This window comes from Oncorhynchus gorbuscha, linkage group LG03 (assembly GCF_021184085.1).
Source record: "Oncorhynchus gorbuscha isolate QuinsamMale2020 ecotype Even-year linkage group LG03, OgorEven_v1.0, whole genome shotgun sequence".
Taxonomy (NCBI): domain Eukaryota; kingdom Metazoa; phylum Chordata; class Actinopteri; order Salmoniformes; family Salmonidae; genus Oncorhynchus; species Oncorhynchus gorbuscha.
The window spans coordinates 32,737,272-32,757,783 of NC_060175.1; the positions used below are offsets into that span (position 1 = coordinate 32,737,272).

A 20,512-nucleotide genomic window follows, 5' to 3' on the forward strand; every position below is an offset into this window, starting at 1 on the left:
TGACATAGGGGAAGCGGATAACGATTCTTAACCGTTATGTCATTCACTCGATAATCACGCAGGGGCGCACCGTCCTTCTTCTTAACAAAAGAACCCCGCCCCGGCCGGAGAAGAAGAAGGCACTATGGTACCGGCGTCAAGAGACACAGACAAATAATCCTCGAGAGCCTTACGTTCGGGAGCCCAGAGAGTATTCACCTTCCCCGGAAGGAGATCAATACTACAATCATAATGAGGAGGAAAGCCAGGAAGACCGTGCGCAGATCATGATATTCCTCCGGCACTCCTGTCCAGGTTCCTCCTGAGAAGTAGGGACAGAAAAACGGGAGGGATGACATTAAACACTTCACATGACAAGAAACGTTCAGGATAGGATAAAATTACTAGACCAATTAATAGAAGGATTATGACATCAGGGATGACCCAAAACAACAGGTGTAAACGGTGAACGGAAAATCAAAAAGAAATAGTCTCACTGTGGTTTCTGTCTCAAATCTGATACTGGGAAGATGAACATGTTTCCGAACCCATGCTTCGTCCATGTACAAGATCTAGATGAAGAGACCTGAGTAAAGCTCACCAGTAGCCTCCGCTACTGATGGGCTCTGGCCTCTTACTGGACATGAATTAACAAAATGTCCAGCAACTCCGCAATAGAGGCACAGGCGGTTGGTGATCCTCCGTTCCCTCTCCTTAGTCGAGATGCGAATCCCTCCCAGCTGCATGGGCTCAACCCTCCTCCATGCGGATGGCGAGAGCAATCAAAGAGTCCACATCTGAAGGAACCTCCCGGGAGAGAATCTCATCCTTAACACTGCGTGAGTCCCTCCAGAAAACGAGCGAGCAGCGCCGGCTCGTTCCACTCACTAGAGGCAGCAAGAGTGCGAAACTCAATAGAATAATCCGTTATGGACCGTTCACCTTGGCATAAGGAAGCCAGGGCCCTAGAAGCCTCCCTACCAAAAACTGAACGGTCAAAAACCCGAATCATCTCCTCTTTAAAGTTCTGGAACTTGTTAGAGCAATCAGCCCTTGCCTCCCAGATAGCTGTGCCCCATTCTCGAGCCCGGCCAGTAAGGAGTGAAATGACGTCGAGCTCTCTCTCTAGAGTATGTGTTGGGTTGGAGAGAGAACACAATCTCACACTGCGTGAGAAAGGAGCGGCACTCAGTGGGCTGCCCGGAGTAGCAAGGTGGGTTATTAACCCTAGGTTCTGGAGACTCGGCAGGCCAGGAAGTAACAGGTGGCACGAGACGTAGACTCTGGAACTGTCCAGAGGTCGGAAACCTGAGCGGCCAGGTTCTCCACGGCATGGCGAGCAGCAGACAATTCCTGCTCGTGTCTGCCGAGCATAGCTCCTTGGATCTTGACGGCAGTCACGAGCGTCTGAAGTTGGGTCCATTCCTTGGTCGGTTCCTTCTGTCATGCAGGTGAAAGAGGACCCAAAAGCGACTTAACAGAAACAGAGTTTATTTAAGTCCAAACAGGGAATAACAGAAATCCTCTAGACTTGTAGAGGAAATAACTGGAGAAGCGGCCACAGACTGCAGGTCGCTTCGGGTAGGCGCAGGCCGTAGTCGACAGAGACACCTGCTCACACGCAGCATCTGATGAAGGCAAAAAAACACGACAGGACAGGGCGATACACAATCACAGCAAAAACACGACAGGACAGGGCGAAACGCAATCACAGCATGGTGAATACAATACAAGGAACCGACGGGACAGGAACGGAACACAAAGGAATAAATAGGGACTCTAATCAGGGGAAAGGATCGGGAACAGGTGTGGGAAGACTAAATGATGATTAGGGGAATAGGAACAGCTGGGAGCAGGAACGGACGATAGAGAGAGAGAGAGAGAGAGGGAGGGGGAGAGAGAGGGATAGAAAAAGGGAACGAACCTAATAAGACCAGCAGGGGGAAACGAACAGAAGGAAAAGCAAAATGACAAGATGATATAAGACAAAACATGACACTCTAGACATCTTTTCGAGACGGACAGCTAAATAATTTACATCGCCTCCTGATGAATTTTATCGCTTATTAACGTGTACTAATACCTAAAGTTGCATTACAAAAGTATTTCGAAGTGTTTTGTGAAAGTTTATCGTCGACTTTTTGAATTTTAAAAAATGACGTTACGTTATGAAACGCTATTTTTTTCCGTTTATCACACAGTCTTCATAGATCGATATCTAGGCTATATATGGACCGATTTAATCGAAAAAAGACCCAATAGTGATTATGGGACATCTAGGAGTGCCAACAAAGAAGATGGTCAAAGGTAATGAATGTTTTATATTTTATTTGTGCGGTTTGTGTAGCGACGACTATGCTAATTATTTTGTTTACGTCCCCTGCGGGTCTTTTGGGGTGTTACATGCTATCAGATAATAGCTTCTCATGCTTTCGCCGAAAAGCATTTTAAAAATCTGACTTGTTGCCTGGATTCACAACGAGTGTAGCTTTAATTCAATACCCTGCATGTGTATTTTAATGAACGATTGAGTTTTAACTAATACTATTAGCATTTAGCGTAGCGCATTTGCATTTCCAGAGCTCTAGATGGGACGCCTGCGTGCCAGGTAGGAGCAAGAGGTTAAGCCTGAGGAATTTACTGTGTTAAATGAGGTCTCACCTCCTGGTTACACTAGTGACCGTATCCCCCGTGCATCCTGCAAAGGTGGAGGTGTTGCTAACATTTACTATAGCAAATTTCAATTTACAAAAAAAATGACATTTTCGTATTTTGAGCTTCCAGTCATAAAATCTATGCAGCCTACTCAATCACTTTTTATAGCTACTGTTTACCAGCCTCCTGGGCCATATACAGTGTTCCTCACTGAGTTCCCTGAATTCCTATCGGACCTTGTAGTCACAGCAGATAATATTCACATTTTTGGTGATTTTAATATTCACATGGAAAAGTCCACAGACCCAATTCAAAAGGCTTTCAGAGTCATCATCGATTCAGTGGGTTTTGTCCAACATGTCTCTGCACCTACTCACTGTCACAGTCATACTCTGGACCTAGTTTTGTCCCATGGAATACATGTTGTGGATCTTAATGTTTTTCCTCATAAACCTGGACTATCGGACCACCATTTTATTACGTTTGCAATCGCAACAAATAATCTGCTCAGACCCCAACCAAGGAGCATCAAAAGTTGTGCTATAGCTTCTCAGACAACACAAAGATTTCTTGATGCCCTTCCAGACTCCCTCTGCCTACGTCAGAGGACAAAAATCAGAAATAAATAAATAAATAAATAATAACCCTAACCACCTAACTGAGGAACTCAATTTAACCTTGCGCAATACCCTAGATGCAGTTGCACCCCTAAAAACTAAAAACATTTGTTATAAGAAACTAGCTCCCTGGTATACAGAAAATACCCGAGCTCTGAAGCAAGCTTCCAGAAAATTGGAACGGAAATGGCGCCACACCAAACTGCAAGTCTTCCGACTAGCTTGGAAAGACAGTGCCGTGCAGTATCGAAAAGCCCTCACTGCTGCTTGATCATCCAATTATTCCAACTTAATTGAGGTACATAAGAGTAATCCTAAATTTATTTGATACTGTCGCAAAGCTACCTAAAAGCAGCATTCCCCAAGTGAGGATGGCTTTCACTTCAGCAGTAATACATTCATGAACTTCTTTGAGGAAAAGATCATGATCATTAGAATGCAAATTACGGACTCCTCTTTAAATCTGCGTATTCCTCCAAAACTCAGTTGTCCTGAGTCTGCACAACTCTGCCAGGACCTAGGATCAAGAGAGACGCTCAAGTGTTTTAGTACTATATCTCTTGACACAATGATGAAAATAATCATGGCCTCTAAACCTTCAAGCTGCATACTGGACCCTATTCCAACTAAACTACTGAAAGAGCTGCTTCCTGTGCTTGGCCCTCCTATGTTGAACATAATAAACGGCTCTCTCTCCACCGGATGTGTAACAAACTCACTAAAAGTGGCAGTAATAAAGCCTCTCTTGAAAAAGCCAAACCTTGACCCAGAAAATATAAAAACTAATCAGCCTATATCGAATCTTCCATTCCTCTCAAAAAAATTGGAAAAAGCTGTTGCACAGCAAATCACTGCCTTCCTGAAGACAAACAATGTATATACGAAATGCTTCAGTCTGGTTTTAGACCCCATCATAGCACTGAGACTGCACTTGTGAAGGTGGTAAATGACTTTTTAATGGCGTCAGATCGAGGCTCTGCATCTGTCCTCATGCTCCTAGACCTTAGTGCTGCTTTTGATACCATCGATCACCACATTCTTTTGGAGAGATTGGAAACCCAAATTGGTCTACACGGACAAGTTCTGGCCTGGTTTAGATCTTATCTGTCGGAAAGATATCAGTTTGTCTCTGTGAATGGTTTGTCCTCTGACAAATCAACTGTACATTTTGGTGTTCCTCAAGGTTCCGTTTTAGGACCACTATTGTTTTCATTATATATTTTACCTCTTGGGGATGTCATTCGAAAACATAATGTTAACTTTCACTGCTATGCGGATGACACACAGCTGTTCATTTTGATGAAACATGGTGAAGCCCCAAAATCGCCCTCGCTAGAAGCCTGTGTTTCAGACAGAAGGAAGTGGATGGCTGCAAACTTTTTACTTTTAAACCCGGACAAAACAGAGATGCTTGTTCTAGGTCCCAAGAAACAAAGAGATCTTCTGTTGAATCTGACAATTAATCTTGATGGTTGTACAGTCACCTCAAATAAAACTGTAAAGGACCTTGGCGTTACTCTGGACCCTAATCTCTCTTTTGACGAACATATCAAGACGGTTTCCAGGACAGCTTTTTTCCATCTACATAACATTTCAAAAATCAGAAACTTTCTGTCCAAAAATTATGCGGAAAAACGTATCCATGCTTTTGTTTCTTCTAGGTTAGACTACTGCAATGCTTTACTTTCCGGCTACCCGGATAAAGCACTAAATAAACTTCAGTTAGTTCTAAATTAGACTGCTAGAATCCTGACTAGAAACAAAAAATGTGATCATATTACTCCAGTGCTAGCCTCTGTACACTGGCTTCCTGTTAAGGCAAGGGCTGATTTCAAGGTTTTACTGCTGAACTTCAAAGCATTACATGGGTTTGCTCCTACCTATCTTTCTGATTTGGTCCTGCCGTACATACCTACACGCACGCTACGGTCACAAGACGCAGGCCTCCTAATTGTCCCTAGCAAACAACTGGAGGCAGGGCTTTCTCCTATAGAGCTCCATTTTTATGGAATTGTCTGCCTACCCATGTGAGAGACGCAGACTCGGTCTCAACCTTTAGTCTTTACTGAAGACTCATCTCTTCAGTGGGTCATATGATTGAGTGTAGTCTGGCCCAGGAGTGTGAAGGTGAACGGAAAGGCTCTGGAGCAACGAACCGCCCTTGCTGTCTCTGCCTGGCCGGTTCCCCTCTCCACTGGGATTCTCTGCCTCTAACCCTATTATAGGGACTGAGTCACTGGCTTACTGGTGCTCTTTCATGCCGTCCCTAAGAGGGGTCCATCACTTGAGTGGGTTGAGTCACTGACGTGATCTTCCGGTCTGGGTTGGCGCCCCCCCTTGGGTTGTGCCGTGGCGGAGGTCTTTGTGGGCTATACTCAGCCTTGTCTCAGTATGGTAAGTTGATGGTTGAAGATATCCCTCCAGTGGTGTGGGGGCTGTGCTTTGGCAAAGTGGGTGGGGTTATATCCTTCCTGTTTGGCCCTGTCCGGGGGTATCATCGGATGGGGCCACAGTGTCTCCTGACCCCTCCTGTCTCCGCCTCCAGTATTTATGCTGCAGTAGTTTATGTGTCGGGGGGCTAGGGTCAGTTTGTTATATCTGGAGTACTTCTCCTGTCTTATCCGGTGTCCTGTGTGAATTTAAGTATGCTCTCTCTAATACTCTCTTTCTTTTTTTCTTTCTATCTTTCTCTCGGAGGACCTGAGCCCTAGGACCATGCCTCAGGACTACCTGGCATGATGACTCCTTGCTGTCCCCAGTCCACCTGGCCGTGCTGCTGCTCCAATTTCAACTATTCTGCCTGCGGCTATGGAACCCTGACCTGTTCACTGGACGTGCTACCTGTCCCAGACTTGCTGTTTTCAACTCTCTAGAGACAGCAGGAGTGGTAGAGATACTCTTAATGATCGGCTATGAAAAGCCAACTGACATTTACTGCTGACTTTCTGCACCCTCGACAACCACTATGATTATTATTATTTGATCATGCTGGTCATTTATGAACATTTGAACATCTTGGCCATGTTCTGTTATAATCTCCACCCGGCACAGCCAGAAGAGGACTGGCCACCCCTCATAGCCTGATTCCTCTCTAGGTTTCTTCCTAGGTTTTGGCCTTTCTAGGGAGTTTTTCCTTGCCACCGTGCTTCTACATCCGCATTGCTTGTTGTTTGGGGGCTTATGCTGGGTTTCTGTACAGCACTTTGAGATATCAGCTGATGTAAGAAGGGCTATATACATTTGATTTGATTTTGATTTAATTGGGGATCATTCAATATTCCCTTTCTTTTGTTGTTCCATGAAATCATCCCATGTGAAGAGTCAACTTATTGAATTAAAGTTCAATTCGTAACTAAATTGTTTTGTTTTTATTTCTATTGGAAGGATTTAATCATTTGCAATTATGTCTACTTATGATATGATATGTAAAAAGTGTATGTTTCTGTCTCCATATGACATGGTAAACATATCCAATGCAAAAGACATCTATATTTAAATGGTATTAATATTCATTCCCATACATTCCCTGTCACACCCTGACCATAGTTTGCTTTGTATGTTTCTATGTTTTGGTTGGTCAGGGTGTGAGCTGAGTGGGCATTCTATGTTATATGTCTAGTTTGTCTAGTTCTATGTTTGGCCTGATATGGTTCTCAATCAGAGGCAGGTGTTCGTCATTGTCTCTGATTGGGAACCATATTTAGGTAGCCTGTTTGGTGTTGGGTTTTGTGGGTGATTGTCCTTGTTACTGTCTGTTACTTTGCACCAGGATTAGGCTGTTTCGGTTTTCGTGGTACATTTATTGTTTTTGTATTTGATTCGAGTTTACTTTGTTTCATTAAACATGGATTGCAATAGCCACGCTGCATTTTGGTCTGACTCTACTTCACCTAAAGAGAACCGTTACATTCCAGTTAATTCCCACGGAAAGTTTCCACCTCTGAATTATCCCCAAAATGTGCAACCCTAGTGATACAAACGTTGGGTTATATGTTTTGATTTTGAATACTTTCTCAGTCTGCATGATGCGACTCTAATGATGATTTGAAAAAAGTTGCATGAGCTCTGCTTTGTTTTTTTGCACATGCTGCACACACTTCATCAGTCTCTCATTCACAGTTTGAACGGGAACATCAAATCAAATGTTATTGGTCACATACACATATTTAGCAATGTTATTGCGGGTGAGATGTTATGTGACTAAGTCAGTTAGTGATAAATCATCCTATAATCTGATACAATCTTACAAAATGTCATTAGGTTCTATATGTGCTTTTACAACACAGTATTTTAATAAAATGTATAAAGATCTTTACAAAAGGGTTCCATCTAACCATAACGGATTATTATTAGATATTTATTTTCCTTTAACTAGGCAAGTCAGTTAAGAAAAAATTCTTATTTACAATGACGGCCTACCCCGGCCAAACCTGGACGAAGCTTGGCCAATTGTGTGCCGCCCTATGGGTCTCCCAATCACAGCCGGATGTGATACAGCCTGGATTCGAACCAGGGACTGTAGTGACACCTCTTTCACTGACCACTGAGCCACTCAGGAGCCCTATGTCATCAAGACATTGTAAACATGGGAGCAGCTTGAGTAATTTCCGAGAATAGCTGATATTTGCATACAATCATTCGTGGGCTAAAGAGGGAAGTGGTGCCTGGCTGTCAGGAGAGGATAATGGTGTTTCTCTGAACTGGAGGAAAGTCTGGAAAAACTGTAGTGACTGGGGGTACCACTAAGAGGGAGCAGTGAGCACCAAACAGCTATGATTATGAACATCATGATGATTTTTGTAAATGAACTAAAACCAAACAAAAAGAGTAGTTGGATATGGTAGGTATGTTCTCATAGGCCGAAGGGGCACATGGATCAAATTCTAAAAGTAGGGAAAGAGAAAAGAGGGGAGATGTATCCAGGATAAGAGGATAGGTCAATGTTTCTTACCTGGTGTTTGCATGAAGAAGGGAAGCAGAAGTTTAGTCTTTTTCTTCTCATATCCCTTCTGAGTGATATCACCTGAGAAAGAAGAGAGTAATGTTTACTATTGTGTTCAAACAATCACAACATGCAACACACACAATACTAGTTCCACAGACAGTACACATACATACAGTTCCTTCAGAAAGAATTCACACTCCTTGACTTATTCCACATTTTGTGGTGTTACAAAGTGTAATTACAATGAATGACATTGGAAAACCTCCCGGGTATTTGTTGTTGAATTTGTGCTTGAAATTCACTACTCGACTGAGGGACCTTACAGATAATTGTGTGTGAGGTAGAGTTGAGGTAGTCGTTAACAAATCATGTTAAACACCATTTTAAAAATTATATTTCACCTTTATTTAACCAGGTAGGCTAGTTGAGAACAAGTTCTCAATTGCAACTGCGACCTGGCCAAGATAAAGCAAAGCAGTTCGACACATACAACAACACAGAGTTACACATGGAATAAACAAACATACAGTCAATAATACAGTAGAAAATGCCAATATACAGCATGTGCAAATGAGGTAGGATAAGAGAGACAAGGCAATAAATAGGCCATGGTGGCACAGTAATTACAATATAGCAATTAAACACTGGAATGGTGTTTAAATCTAGGCAGGTAAGAGTCTCCAGCTTCAGAGATTTTTGCAGTTCGTTCCAGTCATTTGCAGCAGAGAACTGGAAGAATTGGCTTTCGGGATGACCAGTGAGATATACCTGCAGGAGCGCATGCTACAGGTGGGTGCTGCTATGGTGACCAGTGAGATATACCTGCTGGAGCGCGTGCTACAGGTGGGTGCTGCTATGGTGACCAGTGAGATATACCTGCAGGGGCGCGTGCTACGGGTGGGTGCTGCTATGGTGACCAGTGAGATATACCTGCAGGGGCGCGTGCTACGGGTGGGTGCTGCTATGGTTACCAGTGAGATATACCTGCTGGAGCACGTGCTACGGGTGGGTGCTGCTATGGTGACCAGTGAGCTGAGATAAGGCAGGGCTTTACCTAGCAGAGATTTGTAGATGACCTGGAGCCAGTGGGTTTGGCGATGAGTATAAAGCGAGGGCCAGCCAATGAGATCGTACAGGTCGCAGTGGTGGGTAGTGTATGGGGCTTTGGTGACAAAACAGATGGCACTGCATCCAATTTGTTGAGTAGAGTGTTGGAGGCTATTTTGTAAATGACATCGCCGAAGTCGAGGATCGGTAGGAAGGTCAGTTTTATGAGGGTATGTTTGGCAGCATGAGTGTAGGATGCTTTGCTGCGAAATAGGAAGCCGATTCTAGATTTAACTTTGGATTGGAGATGTTTGATATGGGTTTGGAAGGAGAGTTTACAGTCTAACTAGACACCTAGGTATTTGTAGTTGTCCACATATTCTAAGTCAGAGCCGCCCAGAGTAGTGATGCTGGACAGGCGAGCAGGTGCGAGCAGTGATCGGTTGAAGAGCATGCATTTAGTTTTTCCTGCGTTTTAAGAGCAGTTGGAGGCCACGGAAGGAGAGTTGTATGGCATTGAAGCTCATCTGGAGGTTAGTTAACACAGTGTCCAACAAAGGGCCAGAAGTATACAGAATGGTGTCGTCTGCGTAGAGGTGAATCGGAGAATCACCAGCAGAAAGAACATCATTGATGTATACAGAGAAGAGAGTCGACCTGAGAATTGAACCCTGTGGCCCCATAGACTGCCTGAGGTCCGGACAACAGGCCCTCCGATTTGACACACTGTAGGGGTCCAGATTACTGCACACAGTGAGTCCATACAACGTATTATGTGACTTGTTAAGCACATTTTTACTCCTGAACTTATTTAGGCTTGGTATAACAAAGGGGTTGAAGACATTTCAGATGTTCTTTTTTTATTACTATTCAAATCGTAATTCCACTTTGACATTATGGGTTATTGTGTGTCGATCAGTGACACAAAACACAAACTTAATCCATTTTAAATTCTGGCTGGAACACAAGAAAATGTGGAAAAATTAAAGGGGTCTGAATACCTCCTGAAGACACTGTAGGTTACTATGTGCACCAAACCGACAGTGGACAAATAGACTCATTTGAACAAAAATGACAATTGTAACCACTTCTTTCCAAACAACAGTGTGTTCTTTATTTAAAATGGCTACACTGGAGAAACTGTGTGTCGGCTATGTGTTCATACTGTAGCACACACACACACACACACACACACACACACACACACACACACACACACACACACACACACACACACACACACACACACACACACACACACACACACACACACACACACACACACACACACACACACACACACACACACACACACACACGTCCAACTTTGATGAAGAAATACTAGAATATTTCAACCAATCACTTTTAGGATTAGTGGTTTTCTTTTCCTGTCTGAATTCTTCACATCTCAAAATCTGTTTGGGAAAAATATCTACAATATTTATACTTTAAGGCACTTTGTTGGCAGTTCTTTACCCACTTATTCCCCCCCCCCCCGACTCTCATTATCTGTGGATTACATGAAAATAATTCCAATTCAGATTTTATTATGTAAGAACATTTGTTGTTGTTAACCATATTTTCAAATAGCACCTGACAAATCGGGCAAACCCATAAACCCTGGAAGTAATGGTAAAGGCAAACCCATAAACCCTGGAAGTAATGGTAAAGGCAAACCCATAAACCCTGGAAGTAATGGTAAAGGCAAACCCATAAACCCTGGAAGTAATGGTAAAGGCAAACCCATAAACCCTGGAAGTAATGGTAAAGGCAAACCCATAAACCCTGGAAGTAATGGTAAAGGCAAACCCATAAACCCTGGAAGTAATGGTAAAGGCAAACCCATAAACCCTGGAAGTAATGGTAAAGGCAAACCCATAAACCCTGGAAGTAATGGTAAAGGCAAACCCATAAACCATGGAAGTAATGGTAAAGGCAAACCCATAAACCCTGGAAGTAATGGTAAAGGCAAACCCATAAACCCTGGAAGTAATGGTAAAGGCAAACCCATAAACCCTGGAAGTAATGGTAAAGGCAAACCCATAAACCCTGGAAGTAATGGTAAAGGCAAACCCATAAACCCTGGAAGTAATGGTAAAGGCAAACCCATAAACCCTGGAAGTAATGGTAAAGGCAAACCCATAAACCCTGGAAGTAATGGTAAAGGCAAACCCATAAACCCTGGAAGTAATGGTAAAGGCAAACCCATAAACCCTGGAAGTAATGGTAAAGGCAAACCCATAAACCCTGGAAGTAATGGTAAAGGCAAACCCATAAACCCTGGAAGTAATGGTAAAGGCAAACCCATAAACCCTGGAAGTAATGGTAAAGGCAAACCCATAAACCCTGGAAGTAATGGTAAAGGCAAACCCATAAACCCTGGAAGTAATGGTAAAGGCAAACCCATAAACCCTGGAAGTAATGGTAAAGGCAAACCCATAAACCCTGGAAGTAATGGTAAAGGCAAACCCATAAACCCTGGAAGTAATGGTAAAGGCAAACCCATAAACCATGGAAGTAATGGTAAAGGCAAACCCATAAACCCTGGAAGTAATGGTAAAGGCAAACCCATAAACCCTGGAAGTAATGGTAAAGGCAAACCCATAAACCCTGGAAGTAATGGTAAAGGCAAACCCATAAACCCTGGAAGTAATGGTAAAGGCAAACCCATAAACCCTGGAAGTAATGGTAAAGGCAAACCCATAAACCCTGGAAGTAATGGTAAAGGCAAACCCATAAACCCTGGAAGTAATGGTAAAGGCAAACCCATAAACCCTGGAAGTAATGGTAAAGGCAAACCCATAAACCCTGGAAGTAATGGTAAAGGCAAACCCATAAACCCTGGAAGTAATGGTAAAGGCAAACCCATAAACCCTGGAAGTAATGGTAAAGGCAAACCCATAAACCCTGGAAGTAATGGTAAAGGCAAACCCATAAACCCTGGAAGTAATGGTAAAGGCAAACCCATAAACCCTGGAAGTAATGGTAAAGGCAAACCCATAAACCCTGGAAGTAATGGTAAAGGCAAACCCATAAACCCTGGAAGTAATGGTAAAGGCAAACCCATAAACCCTGGAAGTAATGGTAAAGGCAAACCCATAAACCCTGGAAGTAATGGTAAATGCAAATGGGGTAAGAAACCTAATTGAACTGCCTGTAGTTGGATTCCCAAATCAGACTTTAGCAACCCTGGTAATGACCCTCTATGCTCAACAAGGTGTGGTGTATTACCCATCTGTTCAAACACAGGCCTTGTATAAGTCACTTCCATTTGAAAGAGAGGGGGGACAGAGATTAAGCAAATGAAATGAGGAATGAAAAGGGGAAAGGGAAGAACAACAGAGATGACCAGAAAACAGTGACAGATTAAAGTACCTAGCTACTAGTGTTTAGCGGCAGTGGTCTGACAGAGAGAAGGACGGATGGAGAGACATGAGCTGGATGATGAGTGTTGGTGTCACTCCAGTGACAGGATGAGAGGAGGAAGTGGAGGGAGAGAGAGGACTAAATATGGAGACCCATGGATGCCAGTGTAGGATGGTATGAATCAGAGATATACACAGAGAGTGGGGGGAGGACAGAAGAGGAGAAGAGAGGAGAGATAAGGGAGAGGAAGAAAATGGAGGAGGAGAAAGAGTGAACGGGACTTAGGGGAGGAAAGGATGGGTACACAGAGGTGGATGAATGTAGAGGTGGGGTGATGGCAGGTTATAGTGAACATGTCTATTGTGTGTCAGTCAGCACTCTACTTTCTCGTTCTATCTTTTTCTCACTCTCTCACTCTCTTCCCTCTTGCCTGCCTGAGAATCTGGCCTTGAAGCAGAGCAGCCTCTCTGCCAACCGCCTCCGTAGGCACTACACACACACACACACACACACACACACACACACACACACACACACACACACACACACACACACACACACACACACACACACACACACACACACACACACACACACACACACACACACACACACACACACACACTCCCACGCATACACAATCCATCTGGAGTGCATTCACCTCATTATCCCCCCTGTTGAACACAGTTGATAAATATGCCCCTCCTCAAGCCCTCTGTTCTACGTCCTCCCCCACCTCCCTCCCTCCCCCTGTGAACAGCTGTTAAACTAACCCCTGACCGCCCTGCAGAGTCTGAGATAACATTTCAATAATGTTTCAATAAAGGCTGAGGGTTTCCGTTATTTTACGGTTAGCTGAGATTACAATTCAATAACACTTTGATAAGGGCTGAGGGTTGAGTGTCTGATCTGAACCTAATCTGAACCTAATCTAATCTGATCTCACCTAATCTGAACGGGTGATCTCTTTATCTGAGGCCAGAAATGAGATTCCTTCTGGGTAGTATCATCTCGAAGAGCTCTCAGCGGGCAGTGGACCTAAACCCAGATTACAGATTAGAAACCTGGCCGAGGAAAAGGCAGGAAATGCCAAGGTGAGTTTTAGATGTTCCAGTGGTCTCCTTCTATAGGGATTCTAAAGGGCTTCTCCCTGAACAGACACAGTCCATAATATACACGTAGGGATTCAGTATACAAATACGTACTCTAGCCTACACAGAGACACAGTTCAGTAGGTCTATTTTATTTAGATGCACATTGAAGCAGAGTAAATTACCCAAATGTAGGTGTAACCGATGTGAAAGGACTAGCCGATGTAACCGATGTGAAAGGGCTAGCCGATGTAACCGATGTGAAATGGCTAGCCGATGTAACCGATGTGAAATGGCTAGCCGATGTAACCGATGTGAAATGGCTAGCCGATGTAACCGATGTGAAAGGGCTAGCCGATGTAACCGATGTGAAAGGGCTAGCCGATGTAACCGATGTGAAAGGGCTAGCCGATGTAACCGATGTGAAATGGCTAGCCGATGTAACCGATGTGAAAGGGCTAGCCGATGTAACCGATGTGAAAGGGCTAGCCGATGTAACCGATGTGAAAGGGCTAGCCGATGTAACCGATGTGAAAGGGCTAGCCGATGTAACCGATGTGAAAGGGCTAGCCGATGTAACCGATGTGAAAGGGCTAGCCGATGTAACCGATGTGAAAGGGCTAGCCGATGTAACCGATGTGAAAGGGCTAGCCGATGTAACCGATGTGAAAGGGCTAGCCGGTGTAACCGATGTGAAAGGGCTAGCCGATGTAACCGATGTGAAAGGGCTAGCCGGTGTAACCGATGTGAAAGGGCTAGCCGGTGTAACCGATGTGAAAGGGCTAGCCGATGTAACCGATGTGAAAGGGCTAGCCGGTGTAACCGATGTGAAAGGGCTAGCCGGTGTAACCGATGTGAAAGGTCGAGCCGGTGTAACCGATGTGAAAGGGCTAGCCGGTGTAACCGATGTGAAAGGGCTAGCCGGTGTAACCGATGTGAAAGGGCTAGCCGGTGTAACCGATGTGAAAGGGCTAGCCGGTGTAACCGATGTGAAAGGGCTAGCCGGTGTAACCGATGTGAAAGGGCTAGCCGATGTAACCGATGTGAAAGGGCTAGCCGTTGTAACCGATGTGAAAGGGCTAGCCGATGTAACCGATGTGAAAGGGCTAGCCGATGTAACCGATGTGAAAGGGCTAGCCGATGTAACCGATGTGAAAGGGCTAGCCGATGTAACCGATGTGAAAGGGCTAGCCGATGTAACCGATGTGAAAGGGCTAGCCGATGTAACCGATGTGAAATGGCTAGCCGATGTAACCGATGTGAAATGGCTAGCCGATGTAACCGATGTGAAAGGGCTAGCCGATGTAACCGATGTGAAATGGCTAGCCGATGTAACCGATGTGAAAGGGCTAGCCGGTGTAACCGATGTGAAATGGCTAGCCGGTGTAACCGATATGAAATGGCTAGCCGATGTAACCGATGTAAAATGGCTAGCCGATGTAACCGATGTGAAATGGCTAGCCGGTGTAACCGATGTGAAATGGCTAGCCGGTGTAACCGATGTGAAATGGCTAGCCGGTGTAACCGATATGAAATGGCTAGCCGATGTAACCGATGTGAAATGGGTGCGTGCTAATAGCGTTTCAATCGGTCACGTCACTCGCTCTGAGACTTTTAAGTAGCTATTCCCCTTGCTCTGCAATGGCGTTGGCGTTTGTGGAGTGATGGGTAACGATGTTTCGAGGGTGGCTGTTGCCGATGTGTGCAGAGGGTCCCTGGTTTGAGCCCAGGTAGGGGCGAGGAGAGGGACGGAAGCTATACTGTTACATAGGGATGCATCAACATGGACAGACAGTGGTACATGGTAACATGTTTCTACTTGATCACACAGCCAGTTCCTAAGGAAGAGCCAGTGTCATGGTTTCCCCGGCAGCTAAAGCCACGTTGGTCTCTCTTGAGTCCAGACAACACGACTGTTGAAGATTTAAGCTGGAATTCAACTAAAAATTCTAAATCAATATTGACGCAGTGTCTTTAAATCCAAACACTTCTTATTCTGGAAGCATCTACCTGGTTGTAGGTTTTACAATGGCCAAAACCATTCTGTGATGTTATTTGACCATAAGGAAAATAGTTTCTATATAAATACAACAATGCACGTTTGATTGACGTCTAAAGCATGGATTGAATCGGTACAGATATCCATCCAGGACATGCTACTGTGCTTCTCAAACACACCTCAAACACAATAAGATAAAACATTATCTGCAATGATTGAATTCCAGCCCAAGTCTGTTGGTTTGCTTGGTGTCTGATATCCCAACAGCTGGTACCATTCTGGTCTCTCTCTATAGACAACACGGGTGTTAATGAAGACTTATGCTTCTTCTGCCTGGGGGGGGGGGGATTAGATGTTTTATTCTAGGGGAGAGAGATCAAAGCATCTCCCCCTCTTCACTCCCCCCTTCCACACACGACACACACACTTGAATTGCATTGACTGTTCACTCTGTCTGCATAGCAATTAGCTAGCTCCTTCCTGTCTCTTCCTTTTCCTATTGTACTGTATCTTACTGTTTCACAGCAACACTGAGACATATCGAAACATATGCTGGTTGATAATATACACTTATGACACAGGGCACGCACACACACACAAAAACAGAAACATACACACACATGGAAAAAACAGGGAGAGAGGATGAGGACGGGGATTCCCAGTCTATATCACTCACCATAATATACTGAACAAAAACATAAACTCAACATGTAAAGTATCGGTCCCATGTTTCATGAGCTGAAATAAAAGATCTCAGAAATGTTCCATACACACAAAAAAGCATATTTCTCTTAAATTTGTTTACATCCCTGTTAGTGAGCATTTCTCTTTTGCCAAGATAAACCATCCACTTGACAGGTGTGGAATATCAAGGAGCTATGCTGGGGACAATAAAAGGCCACTCTAAAATATGCAGTTTGTCACCCAACACAATACCACAGATGGCTCAAGTTGAGGGATTTCTGTCTGTAATAAAGCCCTTTTGTGGGGGAAAACTAATTCCGATTGGCTGGGCCCGGCTCCCAGGCTCACCCATGGCTGCGCCCGGCTCCCAGGCCCACCCATGGCTGCGCCCGGCTCCCAGGCCCACCCATGGCTGCGCCCGGCTCCCAGGCCCACCCATGGCTGCGCCCGGCTCCCAGGCCCACCCATGGCTGCGCCCGGCTCCCAGGCCCACCCATGGCTGCGCCCGGCTCCCAGGCCCACCCATGACTGCGCCCGGCTCCCAGGCCCACCCATGGCTGCGCCCGGCTCCCAGGCCCACCCATGGCGGCTCCCAGGCCCACCCATGGCTGCGCCCGGCTCCCAGGCCCACCCATGGCTTCGCCCGGCTCCCAGGCCCACCCATGGCTGCGCCCTTGCCCGGCAATGTGAAATCCATATATTAGGGCCTAATGAATTTATTTAAATTGTCTGACTTCCTTCCATGAACTGTAACACAGTAAAATCTTTTAAATTATTGCATGTTGAATATATATTTTTGTTCAGTAAACTACATCCATTTGTTTTGAGTTTTGTTGGAAGAGAAGGATTGAGGTCTTGTAAACATTTAAATATAAATAGCATACCCATGTAGACACTAGACAACACTTTCACTGTATATTGACAACACACCCACATCTACATAACTTCCATACGATTTCCTTTACAATTGAACTAGATCTAATAACATCAATGTATTATAAAGAGAGAGGAAGAATGCGATACAATAGCAAGTATACCGGAAATCATGTCACAGCAGACAGAGGCTTGATCTCACTGATATGACCGCAGACAAGTAATGATGAGTAGGTACCTGGACACAAGATGGCATACAGTGCCTTTGGAAAGTATTCAGACCCCTTGACTTTTTCCACATTTTGTTACGCGACAGCCTCATACTAACATATATTACAAATAGTCCCCCCCCCCTCTTCAACCTACACAAAATAATACCCCATGATGACAAAGCAATAAAAAGGTTTAGACATTTGTATAAGCACATTCGGAAGAGATTGTAGCCGAGTCTTCTTGGGTGTGATGCTATAAGATAGGCACACCTGTATTTGGGGAGTTTCTGCCATTCTACTCTGCAGATCCTCTCAAGGTCTGTCAGGTTGGATGGGGAGTGTTGCTGCCCAGCTATTTTCAGGTCTCACCAGAGCTGTTCGATCGGGTTCATGTCCGGGCTCTGGCTGGGCCACTCAAGGACATTCAGAGACTTGTCACGAAGCCACTCCTGCGTTGTCTTGGCTGTGTGCTTAGGGTATTTGCCCTGTTGGAAGTTAAACCGTCGTCCCAGTCTGAGGTCCGGAGAGCTCTGGAGCAGGTTTTCATCAAGGATCTCTGTACTTTGATCCATTCATCTTTGCCTCAATCCTGACTAGTCTTCCAGTCCCTGCCGATAAAAAACATCCCCACAGCATGATGGTACCACCACCATGCTTCACCGTACCGATGGTGCCAGGTTTCCTCGAGATGTAACACTTGGTTTTCAGGCCAATATTGGATTCATCAGAGCACGGATTCTTGTTTTCATGGTCTGAGAGTCTTTAGGTGCCTTTTGGCAAACTCCAAGCGGGCTGTCATGGGCTGTCATGTGCACAGGAGTGGCTTTACTGAGGAATGGCTTCCGTCTGGCCACTCTACCATAAATTGGTGGAGTGCTGCAGAGATGGTTGTCCTTCTGGAAGGTTCTCCCATCTCCACAGATGGGAGATGGTCACCTCCCTGACCAAGGTCCTTCTCCCCCGATTGCTCAGTTTGGCCGGGCGGCCAGCTCTAGGAAGAGTATTGGTGGTTCCAAACTTCTTCTGTTCAAGAATGATGGAGAAAACTGTGTTCCTGGGGACCTTCAATGCAGCAGACACTTCTTGTTACCCTTCCCCAGATCTGTGCCTTGACCAAATCCTGTCTCGGAACTCCACAAACAATTCCTTCGACCTCATGGCTTGGTTTTTGTTTTGAGCCAATCAGTTGTGTTGTGATCAGGTAGGGGTGGTATATGGAACATAGCCCTATTTGGTAAAGGACCATCCATATTATGGCAAGAACAGCTCAAATAAGCAAAGAGAAATGATAGTTCATCATTACTTTAAGACATGAAGGTCAGTCCATCTGGAAAATTTCAAGTACTTTGAAAGTTTCCTCAAGTGCAGTCACAAAAAGCGATCAAGCGATATGATGAAACTGGCTCTCATGAGGACCGCCACAGGAAAGGAAAACCCAGAGTTACCTCTGGTGCAGAGGATAAGTTCATTAGAGTTATCAGCCTCAGAAATTGCAGCCCAAATAAATTCTTCACAGAGTTCAAGTAACAGACACATCCCAACATCAACTGTTCAGAGGAGACTGTGAATCAGGCCTTCATTGTCAATTTGCTGCAAAGAAACCACTACCAAAGGATACCAATATGAAGAAGAGACTTGCTTGGGCCAAGAAATACGAGCAATGGACATTATACCGGTGGACGTCTGTCCATTGTTCTGATGAGTCCAAATTTGAGATTTTTGGTTCCAACCGCCTTGTCTTTGTAGGTGAACGGATGATCGCCGCATGTGTGGTTCCCACCGTGAAGAATGGAGGAGGTGGTGTGATTGTGTGGGGGTGCTTTGCTGGTTACACTGTCTGTGATTTATGTAGAATTCAAGGCACACTTAACCAGCATGGCTACCACAGCATATCACTGCAGAATGCCATCTCTGTTTCATGCTTAGTGGGAATATCATTTGTTTTTCAACAGGACAATGACCCAAAACACACCTCCAGGCTGTGTATGGGCTATTTGACCAAGAAGGATGGATATGACATGGCCTCCACAATCACCCAACCTCAACCCAATTGAGATGGTTTGGGATGAGTTGGACCGCAGAGTGAAGGAAAAACAGCCAACAAGTGCTCAGCATATGTGGGAACTCCTTCATGACTGTTGGAAAAGCATTCCAGGTGAAGCTGGTTGAGAGAATGCCAAGAGTGTTTAAAGCTGTCATCAAGGCAAAGGGTGGCTACTTTGAAGAATCTCAAATATAAAATATATCTTGATATGTTCAACACTTTATTGGTTACTACATGATTCCATATGCGTTATGTTCTACCTTTGAAGTCTTCACTATTATTATACAATGTAGAAAATATTAAAACATAAAGAGAAACCCTTGAATGAGTAGGTGTTTCCAAACGTTTGACTGGTACTGTATGTAAATAAGGTACAGTTGAAGTCGGAAGTTAACATACACCTTAGCCAAATACAGTTAAACGCAGTGTTTCACAATTCCTGACATTTAATCCACGTAAAATTTCCCTGTCTTAGGTCAGTTAGGATAACCACTTTATTTTAAGAATGTGAAATGTCAGAATAATAGTGAATGATTTATTTCAGCTTTTATTTCTTTCATCACATTCCCAGTGGGTCAGAAGTGTACATACACTCAAATAATATTTGGTAGCATTGCTTTAAATTGTTTAACTTGGGTCAAACGTTTCAGGTAGCCTTCCACAAACTTCTCACAATAAGTTGTGGGAATTTTGGCCCATTCCTCCTTACAGAACTGGTGTAACTGAGTCAGGTTTGTAGGCATCCTTGCTCGCACACACTTTTTCAGTTCTGCCCACAAATGTTCTATGGGAATGAGGTCAGGGCTTTGTGATGACCACTCCAATAACTTGACTTTGTTGTCCTTAAGCCATTTTGCCACAACTTTGGAAGTATGCTTCGGGTCACTGTCCATTTGGAAAACCCATTTGCGACCAACCTTTAACTTCCTGACTGATGTCTTGAGATGTTGCTTCAATATATCCACATGATTTTCTTGCCTCATGATGCCATCTATTTTGT

At 44.5% G+C, this 20,512-nt stretch overlaps 1 protein-coding gene across 7 annotated transcripts in view; it reads right to left on the reverse strand.

The window, feature by feature from the left end:
- Positions 1-20,512, reverse strand: part of LOC124031239 (disco-interacting protein 2 homolog B-A-like) — an 89,863-nt gene that overhangs the window by 49,148 nt on the left and 20,203 nt on the right. For all 7 annotated transcript variants that reach the window (XM_046342280.1, XM_046342285.1, XM_046342284.1 and 4 more), the window contains exon 2: positions 8,203-8,274. In XM_046342280.1, coding sequence (XP_046198236.1) covers positions 8,203-8,274 — 72 coding nt within the window. The remainder of the gene's footprint in view (positions 1-8,202; positions 8,275-20,512) is intronic.